The sequence below is a fragment of the Mirounga angustirostris genome, unplaced genomic scaffold (assembly GCF_029215605.1).
Source record: "Mirounga angustirostris isolate CCGP_5_RB_7025 unplaced genomic scaffold, mMirAng1.0.hap1 SCAF_14, whole genome shotgun sequence".
Lineage (NCBI taxonomy): Eukaryota > Metazoa > Chordata > Mammalia > Carnivora > Phocidae > Mirounga > Mirounga angustirostris.
Window position 1 is genome coordinate 26,929,968 of NW_026991722.1, and position 22,729 is coordinate 26,952,696.

At 50.0% G+C, this 22,729-nt stretch overlaps 1 protein-coding gene across 2 annotated transcripts in view; it reads left to right on the top strand.

Moving 5' to 3' along the window:
• The window catches only part of LOXHD1 (lipoxygenase homology PLAT domains 1), a 149,743-nt gene that overhangs the window by 110,310 nt on the left and 16,704 nt on the right, over positions 1 to 22,729 (top strand). The window contains exons 29-37 of one of the 2 annotated variants that reach the window (XM_045886333.2): positions 2,719 to 2,873; positions 6,613 to 6,822; positions 6,954 to 7,089; positions 8,975 to 9,183; positions 10,058 to 10,243; positions 12,971 to 13,098; positions 15,743 to 15,860; positions 16,711 to 16,885; positions 18,514 to 18,699. In XM_045886333.2, coding sequence (XP_045742289.1) covers positions 2,719 to 2,873; positions 6,613 to 6,822; positions 6,954 to 7,089; positions 8,975 to 9,183; positions 10,058 to 10,243; positions 12,971 to 13,098; positions 15,743 to 15,860; positions 16,711 to 16,885; positions 18,514 to 18,699 — 1,503 coding nt within the window. The remainder of the gene's footprint in view (positions 1 to 2,718; positions 2,874 to 6,612; positions 6,823 to 6,953; positions 7,090 to 8,974; positions 9,184 to 10,057; positions 10,244 to 12,970; positions 13,099 to 15,742; positions 15,861 to 16,710; positions 16,886 to 18,513; positions 18,700 to 22,729) is intronic. The other variant, XM_045886334.2, reaches the window with a different exon arrangement.

Genomic DNA, 22,729 nt, shown 5'->3' on the forward strand with positions numbered 1-22,729 from the left:
TGCACAGATCAGAGATGCTCTGAGAGCTTGGAGATCCAACTCCCATTTGTTGTGTTGCATCCCTTCTTGGAAAAAAAAGAGAGTAAAATCCAAGATTCCAGGCCCCATATGGAACCGGGGGGTGTAAACCAGCTATAGCTCTAACATTTTCCTTCATCTCAGTTGCCACTTGCTTAGAGATAAAAACAAGTGTCGCCTCCGTAATGTGCCTTCCCCTACCCAAATCCCTTTGCTATTAAGTCTGGGGGGAACATTCCCTTTTCTACTTGGATCCCAGAGGACACCCCAGAAAGCTGTCCCAGCGGCCCACTTGGGCTGTTCTGTATTAATAACATGCCACAAACCCACTCCTGCCTGGCGATGTTTCTAGGGAAACATCTTTCCACTGAGAGCTGTGTGGCTTGGGTGGGACAGGGAGGGAGGAGGATCCAGAAATAGCCGGATTTGTCTGCACCACTGCATTGCTCAGCACCCAGAAGCTGAATCAGTTTTCCATTCCCCAAGGCCTGGAAAGAGCAGTGGGGGGTGAAGGAGGGGGAGAAGGAGGGCCATTCAGCCACAGCCCCTGGTGACACAGCGCCCCACTCTGGGGCAAGGGCTCCTAGAAAAGGTCCTACATCAGTGTGGAGCAGGGCTGAACGTACAGCCAGGAAGTGACTGGGGAGAAAACATGCAAGGGAGGACAGTCCATTGTTGTGTCTAAACTGTGACAAGATTCCTAATGTCACCTCCTGTCAGTATGAGCCAGACAGATCTGGGTAATGTTGACTCTTAAACACCAAAGAGGAGATTTTATTTATTAATGCAACACACGAAAGGCTGACAGATGTTGCACTGAGCTGAGCGAGGCAGGGGTGTAGGGCAGTGTGACTAGTCCTGTTTCCTGGCCTGGGTGCGGACAGGCCCCTGAGAGCAGACTCACAGGGCACCGTGGAGTTCTGCAGAGCAGAGTGCTGGGCAGGGAGGGTGGGTGGGGAGAAGGTTTGGAAAGGGGCTTGCAGAGTTCAGGTTTGCAGGTGAGTTTGTGACATCTAGTCAAGGTGGACGTGTCCCCTAGGTGACAGGGCAGTGGATCCAGAGCACAGGAGGGAACTGGGTTGGAGATACAGACTTGGGGAACTCACGGAGTCCACGCCAGGGTGTGCAGGAGGGGAACTGAGGGAAGTGGACAGAACCAGGCATCTGAGGGGCGGGAAGAAGATTAGGAACCCATAAAGCTGCTCCAGAAGGAGCGACCAGAGAGGCAGATGGAGAGCAGGAGAGAATAGCGCTGTGGAGTCCAAGGGAAAAAGAGGAAAATAATAGGAACCACGCGGTGGGTGTGAACACGTTCCATAACCGTGGGTCTGAGCAACTCACGTCACCTTCCTTTTCTCGATTTAATTAAATGTGGTCTGAGCCCACTTGTAAGGGTTGGGAAGAAAGTCCATCTCAGTCACGACAAGGAGGGAGAATCTCTCTTTCTGGGTTTCATGAGAATCGTGAGCCTCACAGGAGGGGCCTGGCCCTTAGTTCAGGGGGGGTACCACGGACACCTGTGTCCTCCCGCCACATGGTGACAGGGGCTGCTGGCTCTCCACGGACACACAGGCCTCATTTCTCTCGGTGGCCAAAAACATTTCAGCTTCCTCCTGAGACTCGCTCTTTGGCCACGAGGCCTCCTTGCTTCAAGTTGCCAGATAACCCCGCAGCCATCTCCCTCTAGGGGCTCTGAGTACAGGTCCCTGCCAGCCCAGGGGACTCCCAAGCCCTCGCCCGCCTCGCAGGCTGGGGACACGAACCTTCCTCTCGGTCTGGCCGCTCCCGCCCTTCACCTCACAGCCACAATTTCCATCCCTCTCCTTGGGGATTATCCAGCGAAGTCCCCTCTTCTTGGCCTGAAATGCCAAAGCTCTTGGGACAGAGGCATATGGAGAGGAGACAAAGAATTCTTAGCCTTGTAAAAATGCACGGCTCGCCTTTCCGCCTGGGGTGGAGGTTGGAAAAGGAGATACCTTATTCTTCCTTGATGAGCCCACAGCAGCAAAACAAAGACAAGACCGCGTTTGTTTTTATTTTCCTTAATAATTTTTAATAACTGTCACACCAGCATTCACAGAACCCTTGCCACAGGCCACAGCGGGTGAAGGAGAGGGTGGTGGTCACTGGGGGGCAGGTGCCGCATGGCAGGGAGCTGAAGAATAAATAAAAATAAGGACATGGACACTATGCGGAAGCTATACTTTCAAAAAAATACCTGATTTTTTTTCCGAAGACCATTTAGAAGCAACTGGTGTGGGCCCTGGGCACCCCCAAATGGGAAGGCATATTATTGTCGCATGTCAGGGCAGGTAGATGTAGTGACCACAGCACACATACATGTTGGGCCGTCTCCTGCCTCTCCCCTCCCCCCCCCCCCCCCGAAGCGCAGGCAGCTAGATGGGTGGATGGTTTGAGAGCTGCTGGGAGAAGCCTCCATCCTCCAGGTCTTAGAGGCCACCCGTGTCCAGATCGGGTGGGCAGACATCCCCTGCCCCCCCGCCGGCGAATCCTTGCAGATTTGTAGCAGAATGTGCACAAGTGAACAAATGAAAGGCAGATGCTAATTCCTCCTCGGGGCCCCCAGCCAGAAGCTTAATACCTCCTACAAATCCAGTTCCCTCCATCCTAAAGCAATGCCATTCTTTTCTTCCCTATGTCTGTCCATCTGTCTGTCCGTCGGTCTGACTACCCGCCCAGTTGTGCTGTACTCGGTGCAGATCTTCACAGGAAATGTTCCCGGGGCAGGGACCGACGCCAAGGTCTACATCACCATCTATGGAGATCTGGGGGACACCGGGGAGCGGTACCTTGGCAAGTCAGAGAACCGTACCAACAAGTTCGAGAAAGGAACGGTACGTGGGGCACACAGAGTTTACCCCTTCCCCTCCCCTCCTGGGTCCAGTGGTCTGGGGTCAGCTCCTCTTGGTGCCAGAGGCTGTCCGTGAACCTTGTGCGGTGTCATGCTCCCTCGTGTGGGCATTTACCCTTGGCGCTTCCCCCTGCAGAGTGGCTGGTCCCCTCTCTGAGCCTGTGCGTGGGCCCTGGGTCCTGATCTGGGGTGGAGGTAGAGCAGAAGGTGGGGCTTGTCTGAGGCCTGTTTGAACCCCAGGTTGCTGGCTGTCTGGGGGGTCAGGGGAAGTCATCATCAGAAAAGTCAGCTCACTGTGGGCGGGTCACCAGAGTGGCAGGAACTGCCCCATCTCCGGGGCTGGAGGCCTGCTCCTACCATCAGCTCCTGATCTGGTTGACCCTCTCTGGATTTGGTTTCCTCATCTATAAAATGAGGAGCCTGATGTGAATGGGCTAAGCTGTGCTGAGCAGAGCTCTGGGCAGCACCGAGGCCCATGGGAGCCGCGGAGGGATCAGAAGAGCAGGCAAGTACCCCATTGCCCCAACTGGAGTCCACTTGGACCTGGACTATCTATTGGGGTGCCAAGAAAAGCCCCTATTAGGCAAAGGGCTGTGACATACTGTGGTTTTAGGAAAAGGAAGGCATCTGTCCCAACTTCCTTCCTAGCAGCTTGGCTTCCCTCTCCCACTGTGGCTCAGCGGTCTCCGGGGCCCTTTCTGCCTCACCCCCTTCATTCAGCCTCAGCCTCTTTCCCTTCTCTCTGTTCACTGAAATCTGCCAGAATTCCCCACAGGCCAGGCTGTAGCTTCAGGGTGATCAGAGCAAGGTAACCCGATCTGTGGTCTTGCCCATGGCCATGCACACGTGGGGGTTTCCTGCATTGACCAGTGGGTATTTGGCAGGGGTCTCCTTAAGCCCCACCCTCAGCTAGGTGTGAGCCTTGGCACAGAAACATTTGCTACTTGGGAGAAGGAAATTCAGTCTGGGGCAAGGATAGCCGCGGCATCTAAGCAGGTCTGCAGCTGGCTGGTGACCCATGAGCCAGGCCATCTGGAAGGAGTCCCAGCCTGGCCTCGAGGTCCCGGGGGAGTCAGGCCCTGGGGCGCCCATTCATTTGTTCCATCATCCAGATAGGAACTATTTACCTTTAGCCTTGGTTTACTGCTTCTGAAGTGGGAATAGCAGTGTGATGGCTACTGAGGCCCCTGGGCTGACAAACAGGACAAGAGATGGAAGAACACTTTGTATCAGGGAGAAATAATTTCACACACATGCACGCACACGCGCGCGCGTACATGAGATGTTAATTGTTTGCTGCACTTATAAGGTAGCTAAGAAGAGGCCTAACCATTTTGGACAAAATGGAATGCAAAGAGGTAAAGTGACTCATGTGGTGTCCCCGACTCTATGCTGGGGACATGATTATCAAGCTCACTCACATATGCTGGGATGTGGCAGTGTCATTCAGGAGTCAGACCTGTGGCTGGGGCCAGACCACCTGAGTTCACATCCTGGCTCTGACACTGACTAGCTGTGTGGTCTTGGGCAAGTTACTTAACATTTCTGTGTCTCAGTTTCTTCCACCATAAGAGAAGTTCACTGAATTAAAACATCTGAACTGCTTAGCTCTTCGTTAGTGCTGAATGTTGTTGAGGATGGGAGAGCTCACTTTCCCCTGCCTTCAGTGGTGCCTGGGTGGACACGTGGAGAACGCACTGTAAGACAGCAGCGTGCTGACAGATCCATGTTTCTTTGTGGCCAGATCCACGGAGCCAGGCTGTAGGCACAGCAAATATCTGTAGAGCACATTAATGAATGAACTTATAAATGAAAGCCATGCAATCCATTCCCTTCTGGGCTCAGAGTCAGATTTTTTCTCTCTTAGCTATTGTTACATCATAAGGAAAACCTTTGCCCTATTCTATTACCCATCCCTTTCTCTTCCTTCCCTCCTATCAAGAGCTAGAGCTACTTCTGGTTTACTCATGGATGGTTTATGTGACTTTAAGTTCACTGCTGAGCATCTAGCGGCTTCCATTTCTCTGACCATTTCCTCCAAAATACAGAAGTGCCTGTTGCCACCTTCCCCCCATGAGCACCCACCCACCCACTTCCAGCCCAAAGCCAGGTCTTGGAGATTCTCCCTTCTGCACGGCTCCTAGATCAGCCCTGTCAGCTCCTGAGCCCTTCCTTAGCTGACCTGGCTTATTGAACCACCTGGGCTCCCTGCTCTATCCGCCCCCGCTGCCGGGGCCTCCTCATTTCACCTATCCAAAGCTGACAGTCATGCAGCCTACAGGGGCTCTCCACGATCCCAGATCTGGCCTGAGCCCTTTGCAGGATTCACGACCTTTCGTGTCCCACCCGGCCAATCTGTGTGGAGTGTCCACCACAGAATGCACAGTGGAGTACCTTGGAAATCTTTCGATGTCAGGATATTCAAGTGTAGATGGAACTGGCTCGTCCTTTGTAACCACCACACACGCGACATTCTACACACAATATCGCCAAGCTTACTTAGCCATTCCCCAAGCACTGGACAGCGGGTGGCTCCCAGCTTTCCACTGTAAAAATTATCCTGCAGTAAAAATCCTTGTGCACATAAAAAGGCATCCCCTCAGGACAGAAGCAAAGAAGTGGGATTGCTGGGTCATAGGCTGTGCCTGTTTTTGCCCTAGTGATCTTAGCCACTTGTCAGAGTGCTGTGTCCTGCCCAGTCAGCTGTGCACAGCTCACCTGCAGTCTCCTCCACCCACAGACCGACCTGCCTGGGGGCCAAAAGGCCCAGCCACCGCATCCTTAGCTTCATGCCACCACCTGAAGAGTCTTCCCAGCCCTGCCTCTAGTCCACGGACAGGTGGCTGCTTCTGCACATGGGCCGTAATTACCCACCTCCTCCTCCCCCTGCCCTGGGCTGGGAGGCCCCCAGGAGGGGCAAAGGCTTCCTCATCGTATTTATGTCTGGGTTCCCAGCACTCTGTAGCGACTCAGCACATCTTCCATCGTCTGGAAGAAAAGTGCTGTAACTCAGAACCACTAGCCTCTATTCTCCTGCCCTAGGCTCCTGCCGGCCACATTCAGCCTGTGTTTTAACCGCACCTCACCCAAGGCCTAAAACGCTACATCTCACTGAGCAATCCCAAAATAATCCAAGCACCTGGGAGGGTCACAACCCTTTACTGAAGGGATAATCAGGGACCTAGAGGGCCTTACATCACACCCCACAGAAAACCTACCTGCACCTGCATTTCAGATGGTGTCCCTGAGCTCTCCTCGGCCTGGCCTCCATCAGAGCCTCTCCCTGCTGTCTCCTCTCCCTGGCCTGGCCCAGTGGCTCCTCTGAAGGCCTCCCAGCTTACCCCTGGGTGTTTCAAGCCCCCTCCCGTTCCTCCCTCCAGCCTCCCACCTGAACTCATGCTGACACTCAACATAACCAAGGACATCCAGGTACCAGGACCAGGCTGAGCGCCCTTGTCTGCCCCATACCCACTCACATTCCATCTTCCGGACATCCACAAGGTGTACCCCGGGAGGAACAGGCCTGCAAAACGGGGCCATTGTGAAAGGGAGGCCGCGGAATACTCAACACTTTGGGTTAGGGACTTGTGCCTTGAGGGCTCCCAGCTAGGAAAGTCTGTTCAGCCCAACAGCTGAGGGGGGTAGAAGGTACCGGACAGTCAGGGTTGCAGTGGGCGGAGGTGGGCACACCCCCATCCAGTTCCCACATCTGGACTCCCCAGGCGGACACGTTCATCATCGAGGCTGCTGACCTGGGTGTCATCTACAAGATCAAGCTCCGCCACGACAACACCAAGTGGTGTGCAGACTGGTATGTGGAGAAGGTGGAGATCTGGAATGACACCAACGAGGACGAGTTCCTGTTCCTGTGCGGGCGCTGGCTGTCCCTGAAGAAGGAAGACGGGCGGCTCGAGAGGCTCTTCTACGAGAAGGTGCAGGGAAGGCAGTGGCGGTGCGGGGTGGGGGGACTTGGCTCAGCCACGGCTCGCCCCCATCCTCGTGCCTCGTGCTCTGGCAGGAGGTGCCAGAGCTGTAGTGGGTGGGGCGGGGCTCTTCCGGGCAGGAGTACACGGGGGACCAGAGCAGCAACTGCAGTAGCCCCGCTGACTTCTGGGAGATCGCCCTGAGCTCCAAGATGGCCGACGTGGACATCGCCGCAGTGACGGGGCCCATGGTGGGCTACGCGCAGGAGGGCCCGGGTAAGCCAGGCAGGGAGCTCAGAGGAGGAGGGGCAGGCGCCCCCACATGTGTTTAAGCAATTCTCGGACAGGCCGTGCGTTTGCCCCGCCATCATCTGCCTTCTACCTAATGCTTTATAATTCACACAGACCGCCTGTTTCCATCCCCACAACAACCTGCAAGGGCAGCCGTCAGCCCTGTTGCAGAAGGGGGAACAAAGGCTAAGAGAAGTTAGGGGAATGATGCCCTTAATCCACTGACCCCCCACCAGGAGGGCATCATGGTATACTCTACCCTCGCCCAGACTCACAGGATATAGATTCAGCCCCGAGTGCCTGGGACAGTTCTCATCAGACAGAAATCAACAGCAACAGTGAGGATCCCCTTGCATGTCAGTAGAGCATCACATGGAAGACTTCAGCCACGCAGACTTAAGGCACAGTGTGTGATGTGGTGAGGAAGGGGGAAAAGTCCTAAGATGGCTTCATGGGATTTAAGTTCCATTTCTGGTTCTCACAAGAATATATGTAGCCTTCGACAAGTCACTCTTTTGGCCTCAATTCTTCCCTCCTCCATAAAACAATATTGTAATGCCCCGACAAGCTCATTTTTCCAACCAGATTTTTGAGATAAAGCAGTTCTGTGTTTGTTTATCTGACATTTAAGGCCACCGCCTATCTGTTCAGCTGTCTTAAGTATAGAGCGTGACAACCACTCTATTCCCCTCCAGGAGACCACGTTGGGGGCGGGGGGTGTCTCTGGGGCTGGGCAGAGAGAGTCAATCATTTTATATTCTACCTTTTCACTCTGTGAATAGATGACAGGACCCACAAGAAAGTGCTTCTCCTGAATTAAGCACTATGATCAGCTGTGAAAGGCCAAGGAAGCCTCCTGTAAAGATGAAATAAGGCTGTGGGCAGGTGCAGAATTACAATGCTGGTAATTCCAGCCAGGAAGGGCTAGTTTGGAAACTTTCAGAGAGATACAAATTGCACAACTTTTAACCATATTACCTATAACCTATACCAGAGCATTGTCTCCCAAGATATTGAGGAAGATGATCCCAGAAAAGGGTTTCCAATTTGTATCGGTAACTGTAAGTGACCGAGACAAGATAGCGGCTTAAACAAATGAGGGATTTTTCTTTTCTCTCACATAAAAGTTCAAAGGTAGGCAACTGGGACTGATACAGCAGGTTCCAGTGAAGTCAGGGACTTCCATCCTAAAGGTTGTCCATGGTTCCTAGATGACTGCTGGAGCTCCAGCCATCGCATCCACATTCCAAGCAGAACGAATGGAAGGATAAGGGGCAAAAGGGTGCTCCTCCCAGCTGAGTCAGAAATGTCCCCAGAAACCCACCCAACAATATCTGCTTACATTTTATGAAGCACCCCTAGCTGCAAGAAGAATGGATATTTGCTGGGCAATTAGAACTCTGCGCTGCACTACCCGAGCAAGGTTTTATACTGATTAATCTGGTCTGTTTTAGAAATGGATGCCTTCTAGAGCTTTCATTTACCATGTTATACATATAATACTATTTTATTTTTCTTCCCCAAATTCCTACTTTCCGTGAGACCTTGTTTCTTCCAACCTTATTTTTGCTGACTACAGAAAGGCTATTGGTCTTGCTCTACTTCACATGGGAGTGCTAGGTGCAACTGAGATCATTGGTCAGCAGGGCTTTTAGAAGTGGCAAGGATGCTCTTTTAGGATGATCTTCACTTGGGTGATAACGATCTCTCATTCCCTGGAGAGTAGATGCTCACCATAGATCATTCACCAGTCTGGAAAGTTCTGTTTCACTTTGTCCCAGAGGCAGGGAGCTGAGATCTGTGCTCTCCAAAAGTCATTTCCAAGTCTATGAGCCTACCCGTGTCCACTTGGTCCCATAATCTCTTGCAGTGATTCCCTACCATGTGTCGGTCACCACCGGGAAGCACAAGGATGCGGCCACCGACAGCCGGGCCTTCATCTTACTCATTGGGGAGGATGATGAGCGCAGTAACCGCATCTGGCTGGACTTCCCCCGGGGGAAGAAGGGCTTCAGCTGTGGCTCCGTGGAGGAGTTCTATGTTGCAGGCTTGGATGTGGGCATCATCAAGAAAATAGAGGTGCTGGCCCCCAGGTCCTGGGATGGTGCCCACCCCCAGGGAAGGAAGGAGCTGACCAGGACATAGCAGGTGGAGGTGTAGAGGGCAGGCAGAGTAACTGAGTTGGAACCCCACCTCAGACCAGGTCATGAGGGAAGGTCCCCTGGCCTCTGCCATCAACTAGGTGACCTTGAATGAGCCACTGCCCTGCCAGGTCTCCGTTTTCCACCCACCTAATGGGGATGCCTGGTGTGTTAGTTTTCTGTTGCTATGTAACAAATTACCACAAACTTAGCGTAAGATCACATAGATATATTATTTCCCAGTTTCCCGGGTCAGGAGTCCAGATGTAAGTTAGCTGGGTCCTCTTCCAAGGTCTCACTGGGCTGAAATCAAGTTGCTGCTAGGGCTGTGGTCTCCTCTGAGGCTGGGGGTCCTCTTCCGAGTTCACTGGTCTTTGGCAGAATCCATTTCCTTGCAGTTGTAAGACTGGGGCCACCAATTCCCAGAGGCTGCAGGCCTCCCCTGTCATGTGACCTTCTCCACAACATGGCTGTTTTGTCAAGGCCAATAAGACATGATCTCTTCTGCTTCAAATCTCTCTGACTTCTCCCATCTCTGACATCTGGACCCTCTCTTAAAGGGCTTGCCTGATTAGGTGAGGCCCACCCAGAATAATCTTTTGATGAACTCAAAATCATCTGATTAGAGACGTCTATTTCATCTGCAAAACCTCCTCACCTCCATGGGAGGGACCTGGGTCATGGTGCGCAGAGCATATTAGGAGGAAGCACTGAGGAAGGAGGGTGCAGAACAGGGAAGGGGAGGCTGAGTGGCGAGGGCTTCCTTCCCAGTTTTACCCAGACCCTCACGGCCCTGGTGTGTCCCCTCCCAGCTGGGCCACGATGGGGCCTCCCCCGAGAGCTGCTGGCTGGTGGAGGAGCTCTGTCTGGCTGTGCCTACCCAGGGTACCAAGTACACGTTGCGCTGCAACTGCTGGCTTGCCAAGGACCGAGGCGACGGTGTCACCTCCCGCGTCTTCAACCTCCTGGATGCCATGGTGGTGAATATTGGGAAGAAGGTATAGAGAGGGGCCTGGGTGTGCATATGTCATGGCGAGGGCTGTGCAGGGTGTGGGGGAAGAGCAGAAGTGAGGGAAGCAGGCGACTCATCGCTGGGCCACTGGCAGGGGCTGCAGCCTGGTATACCAGCCAGACACACTTTGCTAAGAGCCAAGAGACTCGAGTCTCTTTGGGTCTGCTGCTATGTGACCTTGGCCAAATCGCCTTGGTCTTCTCATACAGTCCATGGAAATAATGCTTTCCATCCTGTTCCAGGTAAGATCTTGATGAGAACAAACGAAATCATGAACAGTCTATGAAGAGTTTTGCAAGCTCTGCGTAGATGTGCAGAGTTGGGTTTTTTTGTTGTTTTTTTTTTTCTCTAAAGTCTCCCTCAACACCCAAGGACAGTGGTGGGGCAAGATAGCATTTGGGATACCATGTGCCTCGGAGTCTTGCAGTACAGTGAGAGCTGCCTGCACGAGACCCTCTTTAGGGCAGGAGCTCTGAGCTCCTGTCCTGGCTCCACCTCTAACTGGTCAAATGACCTGGGGCAAAGTTGTGTGAACTCACAAGTCAGTGCTGGGTGCCTGAGTGCTGGGCCCAAGGATACATGGCCAGTTGGTGGCTCAGATGGCCCTGGTTCATGCGACCCTACAGGCTTCTCTTTCCCTCCGAAAAGCTGTGGGGTCAACAGGATGCTCCAGCCCTCATCTCTGTTCCTGAATCCAAACCAATGGGCTATAGATTTAGGTCAGAAGGTGTCCCACAAAGATAAGAAGAAATCACCCTGGACCTGAGTGTGCCTTGCTTATATTGTATATGGAAACAGAAGGAAGGGCTGAGTTTGGGGCTCTGAGAACCTTGACAGGCAGGAGTATGGATGCCTGCCCTTCCCCTGCTTGAGAGCCAGAAAACAGAACTTTCTATAGCATAGATACACTCCCCCCACAACTTACCCAGACATCTCCATCTGTGGCTAGACGGATGGTGTGGGTGAGCACACAGTTCATCCAGGGACCTCTGTCCTGACCCAGTTCCCAGCATGCATGTGGGCGTGAGTGTGTCTGCGTGCATGTCACCGCCCCCCCCCTCCCCCCGCCACATGCACACCCCACTCAGTACAGCTGTATCTCCCCCGAGCCCTTTAGTCTGTGGAAATGCAGACCCACGCCCCTATTATTCATGTTACAAAAGAACACAGGTTTATCACTTTGCAAAGAACCACAGGCTTCTTTGGACTGGCCATCTCCCCAGGAGATATCAGACCAGAATTACAAAAGCTCCATTTCTGTGTCTCTTTCTGGAAACAACCTATTACCTAAAAAGAGACATCTCTGTGTAAAGGAGAGAAAGATGGGCCCAGAGAGCACGGCAGTCTGGAGGGACTAGCCTTAAGGGGCCAGTCTCGATGGGGTCACCAAAGTACTCATTTTGATCTTTCTATTTTTCATGCCTGTCTGAATAAGAGCAAAAAAGTGTCAGGCTCCTGCCTTCATTCCCAAGAGCTCCTGCTGCCACCACGATACCCTGTTAAGGTCTGAGAGGATCTTCCTGATAAAGTAAGAGGCTCTTCAATCATTACCTTGGCAAACAAGTACTGGACTTGTCCTCTGGCCAGGCCTGCAAAGACCACTCGTAACCTCATAGTATCATGGCAAAGATCCTAGATGCTGATTGAAAAGCACCCAGCACCCAACCCGCACAATGTCGGGAACATGATCACTGTGACAAATAACTTGGGTTCTGAGTTCGAGGGCTTCTGGCTAGTGGGGACTGGGTGAGAATGCAGTGCTGCAGTCTCAGGAGAAGGGAAGGGCCAGCTGGGTTCAGAGGAAATGGTCAGCCTGGCATTTCCGTGGCCAAGTGTGCAAACCTCTCCTGAGCCATCGAGACCTATGCTAGTCGTTGGGCACCTGGCAAGAGGGAATGGAGTAAGAAGCCAGAGGATGCTCCAGAGCACAGGTAAAGGTGGCCCCTCTTGCCACACAGGCTGCCTCTGGAGAAAGAACCAGTGAGGGCACCGTGCAGGGAAGAGCAGGCTGCCCCCTCCCCCTCCGGTGGAGACAGACGAACACTTCCTCTTTGGAACAAACCTCAGGCAAAAAGGCAAAATCCCAACCTGAAGAGCAAATCATGGAATCAGTGCGTGTCCTCCAAATGTCACTGCTCACGGGCGCTCACGGCATATGCTGGCTGTGCCTGATGTGGGGATGGACCTGGGGCTGTGCTTGCTGACCCACAGCACGTGGCAGGCCTGGCATGGGCTCCCAGTGCACTGCCGAACGGTCTGCAGCCCTCGCTCCACCAGACGTCTATCCCTGTTTCTCAGGGGAGGAAGCAGAGCCTGGCCAGGGTGTGGGGCCTGCCCAAGTTCGACAGCTGGCTGGTGGCAGGCCCGGGGAACAAGTGGCGTGCTGGATGACTCCAAAAGCCACCGTCCTGCCACCCCGTGCTGCTCAATTGCATGAGCTCAGGCTGGGGTTTGGTTGACAAATTGGGGAATTTGGGGGCTTTCAGTCGTGCTTTTGGTGCACACGTGTTCTCTGTCAGAGACTGAACTCCTCTCTAGCACCAGACTGGACATGGCCAAGGACACAGAGGGACAAGGCCCGACTCATGTTCTCCAGGCATTAGCAGTTGATTAGGGGAAGGGCTCTTTTCAGAGCCACAGGGCTTGGAGGACGTCTTGCCCTGGGGAGAGTGAGGCAGGCCAAGGCTCAGGGCCCGCATCCCTCTCCTGGCAGGTGCTCTATGAGATGACAGTGTGGACGGGTGACGTGGTCGGCGGTGGTACTGACTCCAACATCTTCATGACCCTCTACGGCATCAATGGCAGCACAGAGGAAGTGAAGCTGGACAAAAAGAAGGCCAGGTATCCAGGGACGGCCTCTGCCCCTCGCCCCTCTGCACATCCAGTCCCCCAGCCTCTAATCCCACCCTGCCTCAATCAGACTGCTTCCCTCACTCTCTCCCCTCATTCCTTAGGGCCTTCTAGCCTCCACAGCTTTATTCATGTGATTCCTCCCTCCTGGAATGCCCTTCATCCATTCTCTTCTGTCTCAGGACCTTTCTCTTCCAGGGGCCAGCTCAAATCTACCTCCTCCAGGAAGCCTTCCTTGATCACCTCAGCCCAGAGCATGCTCCTTCCTTCCTGCCTTCCTGCCTTCCTTCCTTCCCTCCCTTCTTCCCTGTATCCTTCCATCCTTCCATCCCTCCTTCCCTCCCTCCATCACTTAAAAATGTTTATTGTAAGGCCCGTATATTAGTTGATAGCATTGTATCCTTGTGAATCTCCTGCTTTCGTTCCCTGTACCATGGTGATGTAAGATGTTTACATTAGGGGAAGCTGAGTGAAGAGAACACAGAAACTCTGTTCTATTTTTGCAACTCTCCTACAAGTCTAAAATTATTGCAAAATAAAAAGCCAAAAGAATTTTTTTAACATTAAAAAAGGATTGAACCCCTAGTATGTGGTAGGCACTGTCTCAGACACAGGAGACCGAGTATAACCAGAAGATGCCCGAACCCACACAGCTCAACACCTGGGGAACCGCAGCAACAGCGTGAACACTGGAGTGACCTTACCGCGTGCCCGGCATTTCTCTAAGCCCACTGAGTGTATTGACGCAGCTCGTCCTCCCTGTGGCTCTATGAGGATCGTTTTTATCATCCCTTTTTGATAAGAGAAAACTGAGACACAGCAAGGTGAAGTCATGCTGTCGAAGGTCACATGACCAGCAGGCTGTGGCACTGGGAGCTGCAGCTGGGGTCCCTAGTCTTATGTATGAGGTTCTACTGCCCCAGTGAGCGAGTGGGTGCTAGGCCCTTTCCCAAGGACAGCCTTTTGTGGGGGGGCAGGGAACAGGAGGAAACCAGAACAGGAGAGGATTGAGGGGCAGCCAAAAGTTGCCTCCCCAAACACCACCTCTTCAGTTGCTGAGTAGAGGCTCCTCTGAGCAGATGAGCAGAGCAAACTCTGGACCACTTTGGCAGCCCTGTTTTTCTGAGCCAGAGGCAAGGGGATGTGGATCAGAGGCTGACAGCCTCTCCCAAGGTGGCCCCTCAATGCAGGAGCCTTCCTGCGTGTCAGCTGAGGTGTCTTGAGGGGGTCTGGGGCAGCAGGAAAGATGTGGGTAGTGAGTTGTGGAGGGATAAAGGGCCATGGAGGGGCTTTTGCTTTGGATGCGGGCCTTTTACCCTGAGAAAAGGAGGTCCATCCAGGTGTAATTGGGGGTCTAGCCTGTAATAAAGGGTGAGGGGACAGAGTCATCCACTCTTTAGTCTTCTAGAAGAAAAGCTTATTTCTTTCTCCCTTTTATACCTGCCCCACCAAAAAATCTCCATAAAATGGGAATACTTGGGTAAATGCAAAGGGTGAAAATTAAAGAGAAACACAAAGCAAAGAATTCTAAAGTTCCCTAGATCTGCAAAATTATACACCTAGTGAGGAATCAACTAGTTGAAAGATTGAGAGAATCTCAGTATGTGATATGAGCGCGACAAGGGAACTTGTGAACACCTCCTTCTAGTTTCCACAGGGCCAGGACAGGCAGGGCTTAAATTAGAACAGGAGGGATTTAGGGCAGACTTCTGGGAGAATGTTTTCATTTCTAATCATCATAAAATACACGAGTAAGTTATTAAAAAGGATTAGGCCTCTGTTCCACCACTGCCTCTAAGACAAGGAGTAGTTCTTGGTTTGCAGCGTTTTCAGTCCCAGCCCCCGCTGGCTGTGGCCTCCGTTTTTAAACATGTCTTGTATACAAGGAAGCACAATTGCCATGCAGCGCTCTATCTTCAGTGCCACTTGCATTACCCCCAACGGCTTATCAGCAGCATCATCTGGGATCAGTCGGCAGTCAAGCAATCAGCACTAAAGGTTGCATTATACATGTAGCCCTGTAGGAAGAGCAGTAAGACATCAAGATAGAGCACCTCTGAGATGATGAGGTCATTCAGCAGAAAAATAGTAATAGCAACAAAAGTAATGTTACCTTCGATTTGCCTGCCATTTACTAGTTATTGGTAGCATTACCTAATCTCAGGCCACTGCATTTAGTTTTGCAGATTGTGTATAGAAAAATGTAAATGGTACCATCTAGAGTTGAGCAGTGTACAACCTGCCCCACCATTCGTGGCAGCCCTGTCACTCCTAGAATCTCATCTGAAGCTTTGCAGGTATGGAATTCCTTTTACATTTTAAGTTGATGTCACATTCATTTGGTTCTCCTGACAGGTTTATGAGATTGCAGGGCCAGTATCATTTCCCCCAGACTAAGGATGAGGAAACCAAGTCCCAGAGAGAAGCTTGGACTGCTCTAGGTGGCTAGCAGAATGAGATTAGGACCCAGAGTCTGATTCAGGGTCATTGCTATCAGCCAAACACACTTCACTCAGTCTTTCAGGAACACATCTGGGGTGCAAGAGACAGACTATTGGGGAGTCACTGGGAGCCTCCCCTTCCCTCCTCACTGTAGCCAGCATCCTCACTTCATGCCCTTACTCTCTTCCCGCAGATTTGAGCGGGAGCAGAATGACACCTTCATCATGGAGATTCTGGACATTGCTCCATTCACCAAGATGCGGATCCGAATTGATGGCCTGGGCTGCCGGCCCGAGTGGTTCCTGGAGAGGGTAAAATGTCTTCCTTCCACCCATAGCCTAGCCCTTCCTCCTTCTCTTTTGGGTTGTCGGTGGACCTGGTTAAAGAGCAAATGTCACTTTAGAGGGTTGTAACATGAACCAGACCTGTGTAATCCGGTGTGCCCTTTGGCGTGAATTAACCAGAGAATGTAGTTTTAGTTATGTGTGTCCAGCATGCACTGTCAGTATAATGTGGACAGAGACTTAGCGTGTACTTCTTGGAGGAGGTAAATTGGGAGGACTGAGAGAGGAACAGCAAGAACCAGGGCAGCAGAGGCTCTAATGTTGAGCACTTCAGGCAGGATGGCAGGGAGCTTTTGGTGCCCTGTGATCACACATTAGGTGGCTGCCTCTTTTTCCATCTTGGACTGTTTTCCCCGATTCAGTCCTCAAATCTCCCAGCCACCAAAGGCTATCTGTCCTGAGTCCCCTCAGACTCCCACTCCCCTGTTCAGCCAGTAGCAGATTTTTCTTGAGCCAACAATATGGGTGCCCACACCAAGGACAACTTGGCTAACTTCAGGTATTTGTGGCTGATAGTGGTTTGGTTGGCCCGTTTTTCTGTCATTCATTCAACAAACTTTTTTTGTGCACAGTGACAGGTACCTTTCAGAAACATGTTTGGATGAATTTTCCATTTCCAAATCCCCAAACTAAGGGGCTTCAGACCCTATGCAAGACATACTGGGCAGGGTCTTTGTCCCGGAGAGTCTTAGTCAGAAGAATTCGTCTTGGGTCTGGAATCGTGGGTCCTTGGGATTCAGCCAAGGGGGCTGCATTCGCAGGTGGACAGCTGGTGGAGGTGAGGGCAGGTGTTCCCACACTGGCTCCTCTCACCCAGATCCTCCTGAAGAACATGAATACTGGAGACCTGACCATGTTCTACTATGGAGACTGGCTGTCCCAGTGGAAGGGCAAGAAGACCCTCGTGTGTGAAATGTGTGCTGTCATTGATGGGGAGGAGACGATGGAGTGGACCTCCTACACTGTCTCAGTCAAGACCAGTGACATCCTGGGTGAGTCAGGGCACCCCTCCCATCTCCCAGTCCTACATCCCACTTCCCTTGCCCTTCCTCAAATTCTGGCTCAGGTCCTGGGCTCTGGTCAGGCTCTCACTTTTCTTTGGCTGACGTTCCAAATGTTAGTCAATGCAAGTCCTTTCCACCATGTGTCACTTTCTGTCCAGACAAAGTATTTCCTCCCAGTGACTGAATTGGCTCTGCCCCTCCTCCCTCAAGGAGGTCTGGGAAAACCTGATCGGGCACTATGGTCAGCACTTTTGAAAACTGTGTGGGAGCATGACTCAGAGGCCCTCTGTCTTCCTGCTGCTGCCTCATGCCCCTCACCTTTATGCTGTGCATCTCAGACGCCCTTGGGTTCCTTCCCACATGTGTTTGGCAACCATCTTCTGTGTGCCAAATCTGGCCTAGAGTCTTAGGATGGAGAGATGACCCTGGGCGCTTGTGAGTCTGACATTCTAGTAGAACAATGACAGTGAAGCTCTGACAGAGGTCTGCACAGGAGCTGGGGAACCCAGAAGAGGGTGCTTTACCTAGCTGGGGATCAGGGGCAAGGGTCATGGAGGGCTTCCCAGAGGTGATACCAAAGTCTGGTGCAGAAAGACAAACAGAAGCCACTGAGGCAGATGGAACACCTGCTGAAGGGCTTTCCAAGCAAAAATGCTAGTGTGTGCAAAGACCTGAGATTGAGAGGGAACACACCTCATCATGGAGGCATTGTCTCCCACCTATCCTTCTCTATATCAAACGTGTTCTCCAGGAGCTGTTGTAAGGAATGTGACAAACTCATTTGCACTGATTATAAATGACTAGTGAGGGATTAACTTGTTGGTCCTAATAGCTTACATTTTCAACAGAGAAGCATTTAGCCAAAGAAATTAGGCTTTCATGGTAGGAGCTCAGGCGTAAGCAATGGGTCAGTATAGTGGGTAAATTTGTTGGCACCTCTCTTCTTCGTTTCTCCTAACAGTGGAGCCTTCACGATTTTTGCTAAAAGTTCCAAGTGTCCACATGTTTTCCACCCCCAAATCCCCTCATGATGTGTTCTCAGAAAATAGTTGGTAAGTCCCTTGATAACTGTAGGGTGTGTGTGTGTCAGAAAAGCTTCATCGAGCTACCTTTTCCAGAACCATTTTCTTTTTAACTAGGTTCAATACCTCTATTTGGCTCAAGCAAATGATACAAAGCTCTAGTATAGACTGTCAACCAGGGGTAGATCTGAGGAACAAAGAACTTTCCTATTTCCTCCTGAACCCACATTGTGCAGGAAAGAGACTGAATTTCTAAACTGCAAAGCCAGTCTTCATGGCATACCTTTTAAGTATGGGTGTATTTCCCCAAAAATAAATGAGTTTTTGCACTAAACTACTCACACTTGCTAACCAGGACTCCAATTAGCCCAATAGCATTTATAAGGCACAGAGATAAGATGAAGGATAGAATTGGAGACCCAGGAGTCCCAGTAAACTAATCAGCCTTTTCCAGCCTCTCTGCTGGCCTCATCAAAGCTAAACTTCCCATCGGCACCACTGGTTCCTCCAAGGAAGCCAGGATGGAAACCAGAGCAAGTGGGCTGTGTGTTGGAGAAGCTAGCACCCAAAGCCCTTATTTTATGCACCCCCTAGGAGCAGGCACCGATGCCAATGTGTTCATCATCATCTTCGGGGAGAATGGGGACAGCGGGACCCTGGCCCTGAAGCAGTCGGCCAATTGGAACAAGTTTGAGCGGAACAACACAGACACATTCAACTTCTCTGACATGCTGAGCCTGGGCCACCTCTGCAAGCTGAGGGTCTGGCATGACAACAAAGGTAGCTCCTGCTCAAGGTCAGGGTGGTGGGGATAACAGACCTCAGCTTTCCACCATCCCCCTGGCAGCATGTTGACCCTTCTACCCCAGGGTGGCAGACAACTAAAAACTGTTGATTGCCACCATTTTGACACTTCCATCAGTTAGAAAATGTCCTGTGTTTCTAGACAAATTTTAGAATTCAAGCTTAGCTCCTAATTACACCATTGTCTTGTTCATTGCTCTTTCCCTAATGCCTATCACATTGCCTGTACTATAGTAGGGACTTAATATAGTTTTAATGGAATTTATTTATAGCCATGTTTCACTCTCTCAGATCCATTTCTGATTTTTTTTCATTCCTCAGTCACAGGAAACCCACATTTCTCTGGAATCAGACTTTTTCCCCATGCCTTAATACGTTCAAAAATTAAGCCCTGGCCATGAATCTCATGGTCATGACTAGGTCCACTAATACTGGCTTCCCCACCTTGCCCCCAACACTAACTATGCACATATCTAGACCTCATTTTTTTTGATGCCTTTTTCTTCTATGCATGAACTTGACAGCCAATCATTTTGTGTCTCCTCACTGTCAAAAGTAAAGGGAAGCAGCTCAGCACCACGGACAGCTCCTTACAGGTCCAGCTGTATTGTGTGTTGCTACCACTGTAGTTTAGGTGGCACGCTCTTCAAAGAGCCTGATTCCTCCCTTGGATAACTCAAGACTATCTGATTGCCTTGGTCCCATAAGGGCTCCTGGCTAACCCCAGGGCACAGATGTTATCCTCTTTCCTTTGTAGGCAGAGAAGTGGACCTCCTCCCTTCCATTCAGACTTTGGATCTGAAAGCAGGGAAAGGAAGATGTCTGTCTGTATCCTCAGTGAACCCAGGTGGTTGGGATACTAGGGTCAGGAGAGGTATAGGGAAGTCCAGGTTCTGTGCCTAGCTTCCTCTTTATAGTAACTTTCTCCTCCATAGTTGGAAGCTTAAATGTTAATATAAACCAAGGCAGCTAAATATGTCCTTAAGCTCTCTCTCTGCCACATTTTTTCATATTTAGTTTAAAAATATTCAAGCTACATTATGCTTCCCTTGCATAGCAATTTATGAGGACAAAAATATTTCATTTGAGAGCCTTCCACAAAAAAAGTTGTGATGCCACATAAGTTAAGTTACAAACGTTTAGCTAACTTAATAGCATGGCAGTCATCTCCTTTCCTTGAATCTACCTTTCCATCTTTTTTGTTTATCCAGTAACTTTTTATAAAAAAATTGTAAGGATGCACAAAAGTGAGGAAAACGGTATAATGAACCTCCATATACCCATCACATAGATTCAACATTCATGATTTGTCATATCTGCTTTCCTCTTTTCACTTTTTCTTTTTCTTTCTTAATTTCTTTTTGTTGCTAGATGGTATAAAATCAAACCCTAACTTCATATTATTTCATCCCAAACATATTTAGTATGTTTCCCTTTTTAAAATGGACATTTTTAAGTGAAACACAATGCCACTATCACACTTAACAATGATTTCCTTGTGTCATCTGATTTCTACTCCATATGCAAATTTCCTTAACATAAAAAAATGCCTGTGTACTTTTGGGTTTGCTTGAATCTGGATGCAAACAAGGTCCGTACTCTACGTTTAGCTGCCATCTCCCTTCATTATCTTCAAATGCAGAGCATGCCTACTCCCTTTGTTTTGTCATGCCATTGGCTTGTGGAAAGGATGAGCCCAATGATCTATAGAATGTCTGCATTCTGGACCTGTCTGTCTGCTTATCATAGTGTCTTTGCCTCTTGATTCCCCGTATTTCCTACAATCTGGAAGTCAGCTCTAAAGGCATGCTTGGATTCAGGTTCAACTTCCTTTGGCAAGAATACTCTATAGGTGACCTCAGGACTTCTTTAAAATGGAACCAGGTACTTCCCATTACCTCACAGCCATCCTACTCTTCTTGATGCTCACACTGAATGGTGGATCCAGGAACTGTCAGTACGGTTACCCCAACCCCCCCACCCAGTAACTGTTCATCTAATGGCTTCATCCAGTGATGATCAATTAGGATTACAAATGGCGATTATCTAATTGTCCTTTCTTATCCACTTATTAGCTACAATTCTTTTGTTAAAAAAATGCTCCCATGATTACCATGAAATATAGTCCAGAGAAGAAAATAAGGGTAAATGATTTATTCTTCCCTTTAATTCCAATTGCCTGTATAGCTTTTCTAATACTAAACAAATTATAACATATTGTGTTTATTTTCTAATTCATCTTGCTCTCTTGCTTTCTCTGTTGAAAACTCTGGGGAAATGAAAAACCTTTTTTTAAGATTTTATTTATTTATTAAAAGATTTTATTTATTTAAGAGAGAGTCAGAGAAGGAGAAAGAGAACTATCAGGGGGAGGAGCAGAGGGAGAGAGAAAGGAAGAAACAGACTCCCAGCTGAGCAGGGAACCAGATGTGAAGCTCGATCCTGAGACTCTAGGATCGTGACCTGAGCCAAAGGCAGATGCTTAACTGAGTCACCCAGGTGCCCCATGAAGAATCTTTTTACCACAAAATTTGATCTATGATTTAAAGAGTTCACTATGATATATGTGGAAGGATAATAACTGTAGCATCAAGTATAGGAGTAAAAATCTGGAGAACAACTATCTGTCCACAAGGTAGTGTGGGCATAGATAATTTCTAGTGTCTGCATGGAAAGGAAACCCATACAACTATGAAAGAGGATGGGGCAGATATGTTCTGATATGGATTGGCTGTGAGTGAAAAGGTATGATGTCCAGCAGTGTGGGGTTACTATCTTTGTGTAAAAAAGACAAAGTATAACTTTAAAAGAGGAGACTTTGTGGACACCTGGGTGGCTCAGTCGGTTAAGCATCTGCCTTCAGCTCAAGTCATGATCCCAGGGTTCTGGGATCAAGTCCTGCATCTGAGCAAAGAGCCTGCTTCTCCCTCTTCCTCTTGCCCCTTCTCCTGCTCATGCATTCTCTTGCACAAGCAGTCTCTTTCTCTCTCTCTCAAATAAGTAAATTTTTAAAAAGAGGAGACTTTGTAAAGAAACAGACTCTCTAATTGTAGGTCTCAGATGGTTCCCTGTTGGTCCACAGGGTTATGCAGGGTCTCTACCATCAGGCTAGTGCTGGCCACACTGTTAACCAAGCTGTAACTGTGGCTTTGTCTTCACCAGTAAAAGCCAACCATGTGACATCAGCCTGCCCAGAGCTGCCTGTTTACAGCTACATGTCTGATAGATTCTTAGTAGAGTTAGTTGTGGTAGGATCCCTGTCAATCACATTGAACATTTCCCAAACAAGGCAACTAAATAAGCAATGAGAAAAGAGCTGAGGACAAGTTTCTTTCATCTTAAAGGAGTTGGGGTTAGCCTGCTATTTACCATGGAAGGAGGGTTTTTGTTTGTTTGTTTTTCAGAACTTCTACTTAAAGAGAATTGGGGATTGGTGAGACAATGCCATGCTTTCTGAGGACAGGGGAAAGGGGGAAAGGTGGGAAGAGAAGCAACCAAGCATCAGGACAACTCGGGCTAGGCACATTCTTTCTCTCTGGTTGTCTTCACCCCTACATTATAGAACTGAATTGTCTGTGGATAAAGTTAAAGCCACCCCGAATCCACACTGCCCCTCAGCTCACTGTCACCACCCTGCCTGGAGTTCAGGGAGTAATTCAGGAGTGAAATCTACTTGGGGTGAGAAGCAGGGTGAATAGTGTGTTCGGCAACAGAAATGATCTCATGATGACCCACCTCTCCAATTAATATCATCCCTCTCCACTAACACTCATGCATACACACACTCTTACACATTTATAATTCCCATTGATTCCCATTGATCATTTTATCATGATGTCATAGCAAGACCATCGTCCTGGAGTCAGGAGAGATCATTAAGCCAGTGATTTTCAAGGTGTGGCTCTGGGACCAACAGCATCAGCATGACCTAGGAACTAGTTAGAAATGGAAATTCTTGGACCTCGCTACGAGCTGACTCAATCAGAATCTCCAGGAAGGGGGGCCC